This window comes from Suillus fuscotomentosus (assembly GCF_016647785.1).
Source record: "Suillus fuscotomentosus strain FC203 chromosome Unknown F5891scaffold_37, whole genome shotgun sequence".
In the NCBI taxonomy this organism is placed as follows: domain Eukaryota; kingdom Fungi; phylum Basidiomycota; class Agaricomycetes; order Boletales; family Suillaceae; genus Suillus; species Suillus fuscotomentosus.
This window is the reverse complement of record NW_024539549.1, coordinates 59-18826: the sequence shown is the minus strand read 5'-3', so window position 1 is coordinate 18826 and position 18768 is coordinate 59. Positions and strand designations below refer to the sequence as shown.

Sequence of the window (18768 nt, the reverse complement as noted above, 5' to 3'; positions counted from 1 at the left end):
AACGTGTTATGACAACCAAAATAGTGCCGATATTTCACAAATACAGTGATGAGCATGAGAACTAGAAGTGAATCGTCAGAATAACATATTTGAATTAATCGCCACCTCACCAATCTCGAAGATCATCAAGAGTCCATACCCAAAAGCACTGCTGCGAGCCCCCTCAAGCGTGCAAAGCGGGCCAGCTGGAAAAAAATGAATATTAAGACCAAGAGGCGAACTTTAAGACCTCGCCTTCTGGGTTGCTGAAATGGATGGGGGCAGCACTTAGGACCACACACGTTGGACCAGGGGTCCCAAGGCATAGACTAAAGGAAGAGACATAGACAAGAGGCAGTTGGTCCTTCGGCGATAGCCATAGCTTAGTCAGCGACACGCGCACATAGCCAAACTCTGTTCATAGTGTAGCACATCATCATGCATCACAGAGCTCTCCCCTCACTGCTTTTGTCCTAGTCCATCGTGGTGAACAGAGAGAATCCGAACCAGCGCGATATTGCATCACACACCTATCACACAAAAAAAAGCACGCAGAAGAAAGAAGCATTAGCTCGCGGTCTAGATTTTAGTCATAGAATAGAACATAGAAGCTCCCAAATAGAAGCTAACGAACCATTTACAGAAACATACAGTCTTATTACGTCGCAACTCACATCAAAAACAACACCAATTACAAAAAAGAGCAGTGTTCATCTTACTCGCATTTACATTTATATTTGATGCCCAAAGCTAACAAATTGAGACCCAGAACAGCAAAAGGACAAGCGGTAACCAACGTTCGTTTAAAAATGAACTGGGAACTCTGGTCAGAAGAGACATCAGCAGCATCATCTCCTCTCGATACACCAGATCCATCAGGGCACAACACGCCAAGTCACTGTAGCACATTGTCACTAAGCAGCCTCTCGGAAGAAGACGAACAGCAGAACAATCAAGTCCCTTTCCCAGAACTAGAGGTCCCAAAATTAGACATCTACATACCATCGTCCGAAGTCCAACAACCATGTCGTCGCACGAAGACAGAGCAGCTCACATCCATCTCCACAGTACCAAATTACAACCTAGCCGAATTCTTTGCACTCGCACAGTTAAAAACCTTCATGCCTGTAGAGACCCCGCAGATATTTCATGGCGATGGAAGAGCATCAGAAAATCCGGCGGATTTCCTGAAATCCTTCAATCGAGCAATGCGTCAGCAGACGATAACAGACAGCACCGACAAATTAGACGCTTTCGGTGATTACCTCGGAACAAGTTCGCAAGCAGAACGATGGTTCAAAGTGTTGCAGTCGAAAGACAAAGCGACATGGAACACATTCGTGATAGCATTCGAGAAATGCTGGCCGCCAGTCCAGATAGCGGAGAAGACAAGAGCAGAGTACGAGAAAGAATTGCTAGAGCATATACTACGAGAAGAAGACGTAGGAAAAAAGAAGACACTCTATGATAGAGAATGCTGGACGCACGTAGCATGGGCGATGAAGACGCTTCAACTCGCAACAGACGCAGGCATTGAACAGAGCACGTCGATGATATGGCAAGTCCGCAGTAAACTGCCGGACATCATAAAAGATCTATTGAAAGACGAAGAATATACCAAGTGGGAGGAGTTCACGAAAGCGGTGACGGAGCTCAAGGGAAGTCGGCTTGTAGAGAAACAAGAACAATACCTCAAGCAATCACACGAACTCAAAGCGCTACGCGCAGACCTAGCTCGCGTCCAGACACGAGCACCTCAGCAAAACCCAATCGCAGCATTGCAAAGTCAATTCAATAGAATGTCGATTAACCCCACAACACCGCCAACGCTTCCGACAGCGAACAACACATATAACCGGGTACCAGCAGCAACCAATCGTCAGAACACACAACCAATGTATAATCGGCAACCGGCCACAACGCAACAGCCGTTGGTAGTAACGGAGGAGATGAAAACAATGGTCAGGCAGCTAGTTCAAATGATGCCGCAACACCCGGATAGCACTGCAGGAAAAGCAGCATACAGAGCGCAGCTCGCACAGTGGAACACGAGATGGGGAGAGAATGCGAGAGTCACGCAAGAAACAGGATACCCGCTAAAGCCGGGCACAGCAGCCATCGCATCCAGTGAATGCTTCGCATGTGGGACGCACGGACACAACAGACGGGATTGCCCATTACCGCCGAACCACGAAGAGAGGCTAACACGCAAAGAAGCAGCGTGGAGAGCAATTGTGAGCAAGACGCTGGGCGCATACAACAGGGCAATGGCCACACCGATATCACTAGTCATGAGTAATGGCTACGAGGAGACACAGTTAGAAGCGTGGATCGAAGAGATTCCTGAACAACAGGGAAAAGCGGACGGGTCGACGTAAAAAAGAACATTACGTCGACCCAAAGTCTCAAAGACATTCAAGCTGGAGTTGAAGTCCTCGCATGCGAAGAGGCAACATGCGAGGACAACCCTAGGACCATTAGCCCCAAAGTTTCTGCTGAGCGCGTAGCTAAGGATATCGCATGTACTATTGAACTTCACGATGCAATTGAAACCAATGACTTGTATTCGGTTGGACACCCGGTTGTCACAAAAGCTCAGTTAAAAAACGGAGAGGCAGTTCCATTCGCTCACCGAATAGAGCTAGAAGGTCCACAAGGAGAAAGAGTCAGAGTATGAGCGATATTCAATGACGGCGCAATGACCAGTGCAATGTGCATGTCGATCTTCGAGAAGATCAAGCACAGATTGGGAAACTGGAGCGCATCAGACAAACGATTAAGGATGGCAAATGGAAATATAGTCAAGGCAATCGCAAAGTGGACGGGAATGATTAGGATTGAAGAAGTCGGAGTGCGGAGCACATTTGAAGTCTTTGACAGTGGCGGAAGCTGGGGCTTCCTACTAGGAAAACCGACACTTCAAGCATTCACAGCAATTCACGAATACGAAACGGACACGATCGTGATAACCGACGGAATCAAAACAGTTGCAATAGAAAACCGGATAGCGGACAAGCGGATGTTACAGAGAGCAGATGCAGTCAGTCTCACGCTAGACAAGAAGCAACAAAGGACGTTAGAAAACAAAACAAAACCGTCAAACATCCCAATGGGCCAATGGAAGCTGACAGGATACTGGACCAGAAAGAAGAGAGAGAGCGCGTCAAAAGAAAGAACAGCAGAAAAGGAGAAAAACACATCAAAGGGAGTGACAGCGGCCCATCAGTGAATTCATGAGTCCTTGATATTGTAGCCGTGAGAACGATAGAACGACATAATTATGTTTCTGTCAAATATGGCCATTTATACTCGAAAAAATCTGTGTTGTTGATACATAGACATGTATATATGCAGATCTAGACTACAACGAGGAGTTCGTGAAAATATCACGACATTGCGGCATCACAGCCAGTAAGAATTTCTAGCGTAATTGTGTGCCAAGTGTTAAGCATTCTCATTTGTCATCATATCTGGTTAAAATTATAAAGCTAGTTAAGACTTTCTCCTGAAAAGCGGCCTGAACACCTGGCATCATATCTATATTAGTATTGAAGCTTGTGACCAGGGTGTGACATTGCACCATTATAGCCGGTCAGGGGTGATAGGGTAATTGTGTCCAGGTTGTTGAGCATCCGCGTTTTTACTCATTTGTCCTTTGAATTATAAAGTTATTGAAGACTTTCCCATGAAAAATGACTTTGGCATTGCTCTTAAATATATTTTAGCATGAGAGCTTGTGACTATGATGCGACATGGCACCATCACAGCCAGTAAGGAGTGGTAGGGGAATTATGTCGACTTGTGAGTAGCTTTTAGACTACGAGCAACTTGAGTCATCATACATACCCATGGATGCCCGCAAGTCTAGCCCGGTATGAACAGTCATAACAGATCTATGACCTTTCTTTTTTTGCAGCCGACGAGGAATGGTTGTATACTTTTTATATCTTTGTTATATATTGTCATTTTATCTTATCTAGGTGTGCTACCAGCTACCACAGGCACCGCTCCCAATATCTCTTGGCTCTCCGACGAGTCCTCAGTAGCAACATTCTCAAGTGCCTCGATTTCCTCTATATACGAAACGTCCGGATCCCTGCTCAATCCCAGTGAAAACAATCAAGATAGAGGTCGATACGTATCGAAAGCTGGGCTATCCTGCTCATCTCAACGGTCGATCCTCGCCGTTTTTGTGCGCGTCCTTCTGAATTGATGTTCATGGGACTAGGTACTGGCATTATCGACAGACATGGATGATAGCACAGGAAGCAAAATCAATACCATCTATATGATGGGAAGCTGCAGACGAGTTTGCCGAGGCAGCATGTAGAGATGGATCTGTGATAGAGCCCCTACGATGCTGGCGTCTTGCACGATGAGCTCATCATTGTGATGAAAGGCAAGTCCATCTCTCGTGTCAGAGACGTAGGACGGCCAGATTAGTATGGCGTGTCCCAATTCATCGTCAAGCAAAGATTCAGATAGGTTGTATGACAGGGCCTCGAATGGTGAACTGTTAGAAAAGTGGCGGGAAAAATATGCTTTGTTGCCCTCGCCTCACATTCATCTAATGGTGCCTGTGACATCGCCTCGCGTGTCTCTGCTTCATCTTCAGATGATGAAGGGAGAACAGAAAGATTGGAAAGGTCATGAGGCGGAGATGGAGTGCGGAAGTCAAGAATGGAAGTGCTTGATGCAAGACGGCGCGGTGGAGTTGTGAGCGCGAAGGTGGGAATGTCAACAAGGTGATCGTAGCCTTCTCGGTTTTGCTGGGTCACAACTTCGGGGGCGACATATGCAGGTGTACCGCACATAGTCTGTGAAACATAGACCCATCAGTGATATGTTAGAAAGTTAAAAGTGGAATTGCTGACTCTGAGGAAAGTGACACTATCGACAACCTTAGCGAGACCAAAGTCGGCAACTTTGACAGTGGGGGATTTTCCGCAGTTAGCAGCACGTTCTAAATGGCCAACATTCATAATGGAATCAACTCCTTCAAGGGAAATTCATTACCTCGGGCTTCAGGTCACGGTGCGCGATCCCTTTGCTATGAATGTACTTTGAAACAGGCGACAGGTCAGATGATTTACGGTCTCATACGGCGAGCTGACCTACTGCAAGGGCATCGCAAACTTGCGCGATTATGTGGACAGCCAGTGGTTCCTCTGAAAATAAACTTGAGAATTACCAAGCATCGACACGACCTGAGAAGAAAATTCGTCCCAAGGAGCGGAACTGGTCATTGTCGGTGTTCCTAGAGGAGTGAGGGATGAGGCATCGCCTGCTCTTGGGACTGAGAGTTATTTAATGGAGAGTCTGGAGTAGGAGGTCGGAACGAGGTCGCTGAAGTTGAAGAAAGAGCTCTGTGAAGACATGCTTCATCATTGGAAAAAACACCAGGTGTTTGAACGAGTGAGCATTGTCTTGGTGGCGAGGATGGTGGAGACAAACCTAGACACCAGAACCTCTGTCTCTGGCTCGCTGGGAGGATCTTCATTTAGCGGGCCACGCGTTGTCTTCCGGCTTGCATTGTCACGTCCTTTTAGTTTCCTGTCTATTCAGGGTTAGAAAGAACCAAACATCATGATGGTGGAGGTATTACCTTTACATGGTCCTCAAGTGTCGTTCCTATACTAATGTAGAGGTCCGAGACTTCGTTTCATGCTCTTTGAGGCTCTAGCTCTGTGAAATGGAATGACGGGGGTGAAATTCAGGATAGATAGAGGTGGTATACCATCATCGTCTGAAATTCTCTAGGTATTTGTAATCCAACGAAGGTGATGATTCACATAATGATTCAATTCGATGTATAAGATTCAAAGGGAGTATCAGAAAGATATATAGTCGAACTCGTCCTCGTCCTCGTCCTCGTCCCCACACTCTTCGTTCTCATCCCCAATTTCCTCATCCAGTTCCCCGTCAGTAGACTCATCATCGTATTCTTCAAGACCCTCGACCTCGACAACCTCTTCTTCCTCGGCGCATTCTTCATCACCCGTGCTTTCGCTGACCTCTTCAGGGTCTGTCCCTTCACTACCGTTGTTGCGAAAACAATCTCTAGTGATTTTCCGCAATATTACCGAATGCCCCACACCGAAGTGATTATATCGCATATACATATCTCGATCGACGAATCTGGTCCAAACCTTGAGCGTTGAAGCGCCACGAAGATATTTCACTCACATGCCGACAAAATGCTCTTCCCAGTCATCCGATTGTCCCGCAGGGCGTGCCAATGATTTTCCATAGCGAAGCGCGCTTACGCCATGGCCTGAGGCAAACGCAGGAATTAAATGGGCACCACGGATTACCTGCCCTGGATCGAGAAACCCAAATGCATCTTGGTCCGACTCCTCCACAAACGCAATCTTGGGCAGACGGGCATGAAACGTGCCGGATTTATGATTCCGTAATGCTGCCAGCCATCTAACCCAGAGGACCTCAATGTGCCGTTTCACAGGTTGACCTCCATCGTTAAGCCATACCTCCATGTGGTAGATACCCAATACACGGGCATACCAGTACGGGTGGCTAGGTGTAGTCTCCCCAGAAAGTACCATGACGTCTCCATGGGTTCGGGGGTTGATGGTGTCGTATTCGCGCCGTAAGTCGTAGGTCGTATAGTGTACTTGCATGGTCTGGACGGAGTAGATGGTGTTGTTGGGAATTATGACGGAGTTACGCTCCTCGTTGGTGAAAGCGTGGTCACAGTAGCTAATATCTAGCTCCCGGAACCTATATAAGATATGATCTCTCAGTTTCGGTATGAAATTCTGAGAATTTCTGTGAGTAAATTATAAGGTGTGTCCAAAATGCACTACCTTAACAGCCGGATCACCATCATGTTCCCGGAGAAAGGTAAATATATTGACTGGATTGTTCCGGGTACTCGCGATATAGTGATGCTTGTCAGACAACGATGAGGGGGGTGGGGCCTCGGCGCGTGGTTGTCTACCAGAAGAGGATTCGCCCCCTGATTCTGCTATCCGCCGTAACACACGGCGCCTGCGTTCGTGCTTGGCCAATTGTGCTGGTGTGTCTAACTTGCTGGTCAGTGGATAAAATGCTTTTAGGGCTCTATGAGCGAGCTCTCCCTGGCCAAGCTTAATGTCAGGTACAGATACATAATATGAATGCAACTGCTACGCACGATTTGAGTGGTGAATGAATCTGTGGTCCCGAAGAACTTGATGGTTCTAACATAATCACCCATAGCATGAAACTTATACGTACCCAAATTGAACTTCTTTGGCTTCGTCCCGCTTGATTCTGGAAAATTAGTGCTGGTATCGGAGCGTTGAGCGGCCTTTCGTTGGCGGGATGCTTTCTCTTTCGGTAATTCGACAGTACTAAATGCAGCACACGTGTAGCTTTGAAACTTTCTGAGCATCCGAGTCAGTTTCTTGAACGTTACTTCAAGAAGAGTAAGAGTGGACTCCGAATGAATCCTGAGCTTGGCGAGGGCATGCCACTCTGCAAATCAATACAGTAGAGACTGTACCACCGCATCGTGGTCAGAGGGGAACAGCCCCTCGAATACCGGAATGGCACACTGAGAATATTTCAGCAAGTCGAATGCGGAAAATGAATAACTCGTAAAAACCTGTAAAATATCTTCAAAATCGTGCGCCGCTAATCTCTTCATTTCAGAGGTATTGTTTGAAAACCTGCGGATTACGCCGTTACCGAAAGTCGGGACCTGTCGAAATCTACAGTAAGATTTTGAGTCGACGATTTGTTAGCAGGTAATAACAACACTCCGTAACAACTCCTCGTACCTGCTATCAAGGATTGCAACAAGCTGACTACCCTTGGTACTGAGAGCATAAAGTAGCCTAATGAGGTGCGTGAATAGCGCCTTCCAGGTGCCCAACTCGCACTCATGCATGAAGTCGACGACGAGCATGCGGAATGGGTCGAGGCCGAACGGTCCAAGTTTCTCGACAAATTGATTCTGCACATAGATAGCGTGTAGCTGATGATGAGAAAGCAAGGAAATAGTTGTACTTACAATAGTAGGTACCCAGGAGCCGTCTCCAAGAGTATGGTCTACTTTTGCACCGTCTACGGTATTTCCCAATTGATAAATAAACTCGCGAGCCTTGACGACCTTCGCCATGAAATATACTCGAAGATTGGTCATACGACTTTTCATGTCGGATGCGAGCCCAAGAAAATTAAACGAACCCTTCGGTGTAAGACAGCGAGGGCAGGGACACAAGCCCATGTCCTTGATAGTCGCAATCAAAACTCTGTACGTTGATGGGTGATTAACATTCTTGAAAAGCCCGCGAGAAACATACTTTTCAGGATAATCCGCGGAATATGTGAAGATTCGAGGGAAGATTCTCCGCAGCACTCCATCAGCGCATTTCAAAACGATACCGTGGTGATATGCGTTAAGAAAGTCCTCATCCAACAAGATTTCCCAACACCCATGGAACAACTCCCTACGACAGTGTGCTTGAAGAGATGCCATGCCACTTTTCGATATGTGAGGTAGGCTACTTAGGATATCTTTGACGCTGTCGGGAAGCTAACATTATCAGTAGTAGATAATCATGCCACGTTCGTCGACTTACTGAAGGTAAAAATCCTACAATATGACATGCTCCCGATTGAGGTTGTGAACGTGCGTACTTTGTCAGATTTGCGAAATACATGTAAAGTGGCCAAGCCTTCGCAGTCCCAAAGTTTGCGAGGTGAGTGGCGTCAGAAAAAAACAACAAACCCGCAACAACACGCTCGAGTGAACAGCCAGGTTCCTTCGGCAGACGCTGAAGAGCGTCCTGAGCTTCTAGCCAAGCATCGGACGTGTAGAATTCATCATAAATCCGCTCTTGATGACCGTCCAGAGGATCTTTCCAGAGCCGTTGGAACGGTAAGAGATGGAATGCCCGGGCTTGGATATCTGCAAATGCGGTACGTATTACTTCAACGAGAGGGCGATAATGGAAGCCGGGAATGGTATAAGGCTGAGGGCCATCCTCCTTTGACTTCGTTGGAATATTAATAGTGACGTTAGTCTGAATCCAATCATCTGGAAATTGAATTCTTTTCCCATTCCCGTCTGTGTCCAGTTCTCTCAAGCTCCGCTTCACCGAGAAGTTCTCGAGGTGCTCGTGGTCAAAGTCCTTTGCCAGTATTACGTCTTTGACAAGGCGCGAGACTTTACTTTTGGACACAAGATTACTACCTGTGTTCATCCAAGACATAAGGCGATAGATCGTCATGTTGGGGAAGGGGTAAGGCGGCGCAAAGATATTCAATGGAGGATCAATTTCTTCGGCGACCGTTGGAGACGTTCTTGCGAGTAGCGAGGATGGAACAAATGTATCTGGCTCAAAGGAAGGCCGACGAGGGTATAATCTGCATAGTCCAAACGAGTTGAAAGTGGTCTGGAGGGTGTCTCTCAGCGTTAAGAGAACACGTAGGATTCTGGACCGAGCTGGAACTGAAGTCAAAATTTGAGTTGACTGGACATCAGGATTATCTGAATGATTAAGTTCATCTCGCGAAGGTTCGAAATCATCCAAAGGTCTCGGAATTCGTCTCATTGGAAATGCGATTTCATCTGGAAGATTGGGTAATTGTAAACACATCAGATGATAGTTGCTGCCTAGAGGGAGACACAAACCCGAATTGTAATCCATCTCGTCTCCAGCATTGTTCCCCATCTCAACATCGATATGATCATTTTGTTCCTTCTCTGAGTCGAGAGGGTGTTGCAAGTCTGCGAGACTGGAGACACTTGGCCCGTAAGCCATAGACAACGGCATGAAGAGCCTACAAGGGGCAATTGGTTTCAGACTCGGACGGTCCCTTACATGTCGGACGGCTGATATTCTCTGAGATCGGCAGTGACTGGATGCTCGACTTCCAAGTATGAGAAGTTCACTCACTGACTCTGATGCAGGGGTGCTCGCCGAAGTGTGCCGAACCAAATTTGAAACAATCGCCTCTTTGGCACGATTATGTCTCTTCTGGCTCGCAAGGGTACTGACTCTCCTATAAAATTGACAGCTTGCGCGATGTCGATTGAGTCCTCTATTGTCTGTTTTCCTCTCCCAAAAGCAACCCGCAGCATTACAAGCTACCATCAGAAGAGAGAAGAGGAAAAGGCCAATCCAAAGTCTTCCCGGGAGGCGCATCACAATTAAGCCAGTTAGCAAGCGGATACCCTGACTGACATGGAGTTGATCGTTTGAAACAAGTTTGAAATTTAAACCACCGATGATACATAAAAGTTATAACGTGCGAACAACTAATTAGTAATTGCGCCAGACTATATTGCCAGTCTAATATACGTACTGGATGTCACTCGATACAACTAAAAATATAACGAACACTGAACTTCAACTCATCCTTGATCTCCAGAATCACCCAGACTGATACAACATATCTGCCCTGTGTCAGTGAATACATCATGGCAGGTCGCTCGGACTTCCTCTTTGATGTTCCCGGCGACACCATCTGCGTTCGATCTCGCGAATCAAAGCAATCAGTGGTGTGTAAACCAATGGATGTTCTCAAAAGAACAGTGTACCAAGTGCCGGAATACCCACGGGCAGGCATGACCATAATGATATTGTACGTTTTACAAAACCGCCCTCTAGGTGAGGCGAAGATATCTTGATGACCCAGTACATCACTGAGAGTTGCAAAATGTCGGCCACTGTCCTGATCTTTGCCAACCTCGTCAAGTACTTCCAGCGCGAACATCCCCTTTATGTTCTTCGTACTCGTGGCTTCGAGCCAGGTCAGCCTTTCTTTACGTCCATGGACGAAATAGTGTACACCTACGCTGCAGCAATACAGATGACTCGACCCAACGGTCCTTATGCCATTTCTGGTCAGAGTGACGAGTCAAACTCGTTGGTTTGATCAACATCCCCTCATATCGCCAACCGCATGCACCATGAGATTGACTGGACTTGGTGGCATGCTCAACCTTTCGTACTTCCTTGGTCTTGTGACGAAACAAGATGCCAATGAGACTGAAACTCGGAGGACAACTCAGAGACTCCGGTCCGCGTGATATCAATTGGAATCTGGATAGAATTTTGATCACTTAGAACAATAAAAGGGTCGCAGCTGTACTGACTAGCGTTGACGGCGACAACAGGACCTTCTTGAGAGGTGTTCTGTAGGCCAGAGAACAGGGGAGGCAGGAGAAACCGAGCCGGGTCGGGGAGCATGCAGATACGGGAGACAATATCGTTCCATTGCATGGTCAGTTATTGGATTTGTGAGGAATGGTCTTCAATAGACTCACCATGTGGTGTCCCGGGGTGCGACTGACACCATGCGCAGAGTTCTCCTGTTACTGAGTAGTGAGTGGTGACAAAGGTGGTGATGCCATATGGGCGCGCAGACGTTATTGTAACCACAATGACAAGGGGGTGTTGGCGTCTGGGGACAAAAAATGATCCAGCCGGAAGCATGACTGAGGCGACATTGACGAGGCAGAGGACTAGTAGGGAGCGGGGAAAGGTTACTAAAGAATGTAACGAGAGGTGAGTGGAAGTGATATAGAGAGTTTGTGCGATGGAAGTAGTGAGAAGACAAAGGTCATCAATTGACATGGGAGATGAGAGTTGGCAGCAGACGCTCCAACAGCGCAGTCCCAATAAAGGCGGGAGCGAGGAGATCCTCGGCTCGAGACCAGAAGGTCTTTGCCGCCTAATCATGATGTGGGAGGAGTAGCAGATGCTCCAACAGGGCCAGATGGCCTAAATCCCAATAAAGGCGGGAGCGAGGAGATCCTCGGCTCGAGACCAGAAGATCTTTGCCACCTAATCATGATGCGGCAGAGCTAGTAGTTGGAAACACAACATTTGGTTGTGTTTGTCGTGACAGGTATAGGCTTAGTAAATATTAGTAATACTGTCCTGTACATAATCAGTTTTGAACCCAGCAGCATGGATAACCTGTATATAGTATTACTTAGCTTATTCCCGGGTCAGTGACGAAGGATGGCAGTCTGAAATTCTGTGACACTCAAAGCTAAGTATCAAACCAATGAGATTACACCGAAGTAGTATCATAGTAACCAACTCGTAAGTAACGGTGCTCCTGATCATCTGTTGGCGCACCAACGTAACCTAAGCCTGGGTGTCCCCTAGCCAGATCGACTGATTCGATGCTGTCACGTCAACCTTTCCTCGACATCTGTTGTTCTTCACCATACTTGACTATATCGAGCACTGTCTGCCAGTCTGTCCCTGTTCTCTCCCGGCAGATGCGCTTCACGACAGTTGGAACAGGATTGGGAAAAAGTACGTTCTCGTCAGTGTCTGAACCATGATTGCCGTTAACATCGTTGATCTTCCTCTTTCGAATCTGACGAGTACTCATGCCCGTAGTTTGAGAAGCTTGGGCCTCTATGGCATCACCGCCTACACAACCAGCTCCCGCTGTCTGACCTCTCGTCAGTATGAAAAAATCAACCACGGTTGCAGGCACTCACTATGTTTTCGTCTTCTTTCTGTTCGTCAGGTTGCACGATATCAGAGTCTTTCTTCATTATCGTTTTATGAACATCTTTCCAGACCTTCCAGTGAGTCTTGTGATTCTCCCCTGCATCATATCATTTGTACTCACTGACGACTTTCGCTAACTCAATTCAGAACTGTTGAAATGGAGCACCTCCACGTCGTGCGCGAGACGTATGAAACCTCTTCTCCTCGTTTTTGGGAACAACCTGAACGATTGTACAGGCGGTGATTCAGATTCATGCAACACGTCAGTAGCATCAAGCGGCCGCATAGGGATCTGAGCATCAGGACTGCCAGTGGAAGACGATGGAGGAGTTAGAAATTCTTGCAAGGGGAAGGGGCATGGACGATGGCCTGTGTATTTGTAGGTGAGTGGATTGCGAAAGGATCTGTGAAAAATGATAAATCTGGTTCCCAGAACACCGATACATCGTCACCGCTGCCTGATGTAGAAAATTCGGACACGCGATGAATTTGGACATGCGCCAACATGTCCTTGATCCAAGTACAGTTATGATGGGCACAATAAGGCATAGCCTGAGGTGTCATGACTCCTGGTGCTGATTCTAAAATTCAAAGGTTCGAGGTTCTTATAGTTGCGTTGCCAGTGACGTACTTTCGGGTAGAGTAGAGTATGCACGTCATACCGTAACCATACTAATATATAGAGAAGTGTGATCCGAACTCGGAGGCAGGACACCTGGCGAAGTTGGCGAGGAGAAGAAGGGCACAGACATGTTCCATGGTGATCATATGTTGAAAATTGTTCGTTCGCTAGAAAACTTAACTTATTTCTCCTGAAATTCTCAATTGTAAGGAAGTCAACAAATGAGACAGTATTACTACTACTACCACTACTACTAGCCATACATAAATATTCATCTTGAACCTGAGGTAAGGAGGTGGTACTTCGAATCCCCGCAAATACCAAGAATGGTAACTTACTCATTGCGTAACGACACAACGTGGCCCACATACAACTACCAGTTTTGGTATGCACAAGTTTCATAATTTTAATTTGCTGATGTGATTCATGAACTTGCCAAGTTCACGAGTCAACAAAAATCCTACTCCCTGAAAGGCTCCTCCCACTATTATACACTCCAAAGGTTGGTACTACTAGTAATACTATAGTTACTGGACACAGGGCCGCGACAGGGGGAGTATCATAGCCCAGTCACGACGCTCAGTACTTGAAGTACACCCATAATCATAAGCAAGCGTACTGGGACGGACTGACCTGCGGCATGCAGGCAAATCACTTCTCTCATGCGTTGAAGACATTATATAAGATTACTAGTACCACAACTCGGACGCAGCCGTAATATCTGGAGAGTCAACTTGCTGGCCAGCCTCTCACAAGACTGTCACAGACTCACAGTATGGTGTGTCCGCGCATTGAACTAACCCTACACGCTCACACACTATGGAAATTCTCAGAAAACTTTCTCACTTTCACTGAACAATGACAGGCTGACAGCACTGATAATTTGTTGATAACAGTAATAGATCATACCCCATTCCTTTGAATCTCCGCATATGCCAAAATTGGTAAGTAACCTCTGTGCACAATGTATACTAAGCACAAAAGGCATTTGCCGCCATTCTGTCTTGGTCAAACTCCACGCCCACCATTCACAGGAAAAGGTCTTGAAATCTGAGATTTGACAACTCCAGCGATGTGAGGTCTTTCAAAGTCCGATGAGTATTTACCACTTATGCACTCACAGCTGCCCTCCCTTCAACCAGCACCTCAAGTTGAGCCATGAGCTTATTCACTGTTACAAGTCCATGCGAAGTTCCATGTCCCATACCTCAGGACTGCATTTCATGTTGCAAATCAAACACCTTCAGCTCTCCTCCATGCTCTCCTCCATGCTCTCCCCAATGCTCTCCTCTAAGCTTATCACCTACTAGAGCATCAGGTACTGATAACTCATATTATGATATAATGATGTACACTAACTTATACACTAGTGACAACAGAGAGCATGGCAGAGACGGATGACGACTCTGTTTCCCTTTGACACCTGATTCTAAACGCACAGGCAGCATTCAGCGTATTGTTGATACCTCTGCTAGGGCTGCGTCGCCGACTTCAAGTCATCAGTCTCAAAAGCAGCATTACAACAACAGTCCCACCTATTCTTTTCATCCATATCGCCGGCCATCCTCATTTCAAGAACGGCACATTTTTGATACTATGTTGGGTAGAACAGACCATGATGATTTACCGGAAACCATAGGGAGCAAGGTAGGCTCTCCCTTTTCGAGAATACACGTATATAGCTCATTATATGCACCGTGTTTCTAGACCGAAGATATTGGAGATATATTCTTGCAGCATTTAGAGACTCTTGGCCCTCACATTTTCCGCCTTGTCGTGCACTACAAGGAGGCTGTTCGCGAACGCCAACGCATGCGCCTCTATACCACATACTGGGAAGCCGAGGAAAATACCAGACGTGGCACCCTCCTTCATCTTCTCTACCAGGACGCGCAAAATGAGTTTGTTCGATCGGAACAACAATCGCAAACATTACTGAACATGGCTCTTGAGAAGCATTCACCGGCTGCTATTGCCTCAGATACCAAATTCCTCGCTGCAGTCTGCGACCGCAACAAGGCATCTCTCCATCGGACTGACACTCAACTTGATGTTATAAAGGATCATATCAATAGGTCCCAGCTGTTCAGGTCGTCTGTTGATGGTGACTCAGTCCAGAAGTCGGATGCTGCCGGAGACTGTGTGGCTAGTGAGCATGGCTTCTATTAGTAATAACCCTTATTGATGAATCCCGTTAGGACACGTAATTCACGCATAGAAATCATGTATATTGTCAGAACCAGTCAGTCTGGGGTCTTACCTTTCGTATTTCACGTCTGCTGTTGTTCCATCATTGTAGTAGGTGAACGTCGATTTGACCAGAGTCACTAGACTTGAGTGCTAGCTACAGCTGGTGGCAATCTTATTTATAACGGCTGCTCAATTCTAAATGTTCGTTCAGTTCGGATCCATGAGACTTGTACCTGAACGTTAAACCTTACGGCGTGCAGCGTCAACATAGTAAATTATTTACAAGCAATCTTAAAGCAGCATTATCCCAGACCTCACCGATTGAACCTTGTTATACACTGCCAATTTTGGAATTGAGCTAGCGCCAAGTAGTAATATTGTGCACGTGGTGTGTTCTGTAACTCATAACGGTTGACCAGTATTACATGTTTTGGCCTTTATTTGGCAATGTAGATTGGTCAATATCGGATTCTTCACTTCAATCCGCTTCATAAATCGCTACTCATTGCAGTTTGCCCATATCATAACGTGAGTGCCATTCCTATCGCGGAAATCTGGACATTGAGTCGGGGTCTGACTCACCCGGCCCAGTATGCAGATTTTCTGACTTGGCGGTTTACTAACAACTTGCTGCGATGCCCTCTCAGGCTGGTCAATTGCCACCTCCGACGAATGACGATATCTACCATGATCATTTCCTCGACAACACCCACGACTTCCATGCCGCCCTCAATGATCGGTATTGCGGGCGCATCTCTGCAACCTGGTGATGGCCACAATGGACTCGGATATCGTACTGATGGTCTCGTGATGCAGCAGCGACCACCCTCTGAGCTTGGCTTTGGCCGAGGTCAGCCCACGCTGCCCAACAACGAGTCGGACTCTGAGTTTTTCTCGGGGCTTGGAGAACGACTCTCACAATTTGCTCTTCGGTAGTACCATGTACCCACCCCACTATCGTAGTCATGTCATGGCGCCCGCCTCTGATGGTGCTGTGCACCATCAACTCCAGCCAGACTCGGAGGCTGGGCCCATATACTTTGAGTCAACGGCCGTGGCCCTCAAATCATCCTTACTCGGCTTCGGGGCCACCCTCTCTTCATCACCTTCCTAACCATCTCAGTTCCTTCTTTCAAGGATACTCTCAACCATCGCTGACGAAGAACGAGGACGCCCTTTTACCACCAGGAAACCAGGAATACCCTCCTCGGGAGGTGATATTCAGCGCGCAGGATACCGTGACTGCTAGCAGCAATCAGCGAGGCGCCAAAAAACGTTCTACTACAACGTTTCGCCCGTACCAGTATCCGCCGCCAAAAAAGTCTAGAACGGTAGGTGACTGACATTAAGACAATTGTAAATTGCTGACGGATTCGCTACAGAGAGGAGTGAGCGGTTCAGGTTCGCAGTCCCAGGTGTCGGAGTTGCTGCCATCAATGGCAGCTCCCCTCAACCTACCACTACATCCGTGACCCAACCTAGTATGTCGGAGCTTCCATACGACATAACCAATACTCGACACATGCGAATCGTTGCGTCCGCTAGGACAAAAATTTTGGACTATGCGGTGAACGAGCTCTCTTACCGACGGGGACGGATAGGGAGCAGGTAGTTAAACTGCAGTTGGAAATTTCTGCAACAGCAGAATATAATCAAGGTAAGTCAATACATACCCCTTTCTGGCAACGACTGAAATTTTCGGTTGTGCAACAGAGGCGTTCGGGAAAAAATGGGCCGCTTCGAATTGGAAGACGTTATACCTGTCGCTGTCGGAGCCCTGCAGGTTTATCATGCTTACGTGCAAGAAGCATGCACGCGCAGGTGTACAGCGCGGGTTCAATCTGCGTCCTCCACCACAGTCGACAACCTCCGAACCGGATCACCAGGCAGCAGAGGTTGAGGACCTGCTCGATAGTGCGACATTCCCACCCAAGTATGTTTTCGGCAAGGACGAGACTGGAGCCTTACACTTCCTTGAAAACCATGTGGTGTGGGACGTTCTTCTGAATACCGTGAGAGAGCTCAAGCTCTACGAGTACGTCACAAGCCTCAAGAGCCTTTTTTGCACGTCTGCCGCTGCTGTCAAGTGTGCTTTACGGGAACTTAGGACCGGGAAATTGGTTGAGATTCCATTTTCTGGTATAGAATTTAAATCACTACATGACTCGCTCGAAGATTACATTGACAAAGTCATCGCTCTCGACCAGTTTTTTAAAGCGATGGGAGGCCTACAATACGCTTACTTTTCTTAGGCTGCGCCAATTATGCTGTTGATTTCATAGCTCAACTTAGATAGGAACCAGTAGACTACATCATTTGCGCAATATTCAGGAGCTTTGGTAAACGCTGGTCAAGCTTCAAGGTTGTCACGCAAGTCATTTAGTAAGCGCCACAACTTGACGTGACGCGATCACAATAACGCTTTCAAGTTCAGTCACCTCCCAGTCATTTGGGACTCATGTAGACGACACTCACTCCAGCCGACCTCCATCAGTCATGACATATGCGACACCAACACTCGCATCCCTTCAACGACAAGGTTCCAGTTCTCGATTATCTGGTGCCAGCTCACCTGCCAGTTCACAGGCTAGTCATCATGGACTCGTTACGAGATCCAGAAGAAATGGAAGAAGAACGAAAGTAACGCATAAACGTGAGCGATCAAGACTTAGGCAATCATTTTCAAAATGGCTAACCGCAACATTTCTTATTGTTGTTCCATTAGTATTAGCACCGCGATACCTGGGCCAAGTACCAGTCGCCCGTCAACCACTCTGTCGCGGCCCGTTCCTCCATTTCATTGCACGGAAGTTTGCGACATCAGGATCAGTCTCGGCATGCCAGTCTCGAATTGCCAGGTAGGTGGGTTTTTCGCTTTTACGTCACCCACCTACAGTATGCGCAGGGCCAAGGGCGAGCTCATCACTTCTGATGCTGATTGTGAGATTACACTTGCTATTTTTTTGAGGCGAGCTTTATGGTATTCTAGTTAAAGAACAATACCATTCTCGTGAAGAAGATCGGGCACCAACGCGAACGCGAGTGGAACCGTCCAAAAGCACCATCACGTTCTGTCATCCCTGAGTTGCATCAGACACTCATTGGAGTTCCACCGACGCCACTCTCAAGAAATTCCTGGACGTCACCTTCTCACGTTAAATCCCTTTCGAACGGAGCGACTTCACCTCTCAGCGGCAGGGTTCTGCATAGAAGGGGTAGCGTTGCGTCGCTTCGGAGTTTTGATGATGATTGGAGCTCAAGGTCAGGTTCCATGAGCTCACAGGCAGATCGTAAGTGATTATTTCTTTTAATTCACACCACTTCAATGACTCGATCGTGATTGGATGGCTGAGCTTGACGGGGGACCGCTACCTCGAGCGTAGTGAACGAGAATGGAATAAACGACACCCACCACTCGACATTTCAAGTCTTAGCTCATCGCATTCCCACACTTACCCCAGCCGACCTCCATCAGTCACAGCGTATGCGACA

General features: G+C 47.2%; 4 protein-coding genes across 4 annotated transcripts; 2 read left to right on the top strand and 2 right to left on the bottom strand.

Annotated features, from left to right (window-relative positions):
• Positions 1-3951: 3951 nt before the first annotated feature.
• On the bottom strand, positions 3952-4961 carry F5891DRAFT_1236289 (uncharacterized protein; the record flags this gene model as incomplete). The annotated part of the gene is made up of 4 exons (XM_041369642.1): positions 3952-4052; positions 4118-4210; positions 4541-4796; positions 4854-4961. 4 exons carry the CDS (start codon positions 4959-4961, stop codon positions 3952-3954), a joined length of 558 nt encoding a protein of 185 aa, XP_041224243.1.
• A 5447-nt stretch (positions 4962-10408) lies between these two features.
• Positions 10409-10866, top strand: F5891DRAFT_981579 (uncharacterized protein; the record flags this gene model as incomplete). Its single annotated transcript, XM_041377130.1, has 3 exons — positions 10409-10489; positions 10519-10572; positions 10627-10866. 3 exons carry the CDS (start codon positions 10409-10411, stop codon positions 10864-10866), a joined length of 375 nt encoding a protein of 124 aa, XP_041224242.1.
• A 1269-nt stretch (positions 10867-12135) lies between these two features.
• On the bottom strand, positions 12136-13028 carry F5891DRAFT_981578 (uncharacterized protein; the record flags this gene model as incomplete). Its single annotated transcript, XM_041377129.1, has 4 exons — positions 12136-12402; positions 12452-12561; positions 12631-12685; positions 12903-13028. 4 exons carry the CDS (start codon positions 13026-13028, stop codon positions 12136-12138), a joined length of 558 nt encoding a protein of 185 aa, XP_041224241.1.
• Positions 13029-14682: 1654 nt separating this feature from the next.
• Positions 14683-18360, top strand: F5891DRAFT_981577 (uncharacterized protein; the record flags this gene model as incomplete). The annotated part of the gene is made up of 14 exons (XM_041377128.1): positions 14683-14733; positions 14794-15235; positions 15305-15328; positions 15696-15804; positions 15924-16126; positions 16414-16611; positions 16659-16757; positions 16853-16933; positions 16990-17465; positions 17573-17658; positions 17706-17929; positions 18002-18134; positions 18182-18216; positions 18266-18360. 14 exons carry the CDS (start codon positions 14683-14685, stop codon positions 18358-18360), a joined length of 2256 nt encoding a protein of 751 aa, XP_041224240.1.
• Between the last annotated feature and the right edge of the window lie 408 nt (positions 18361-18768).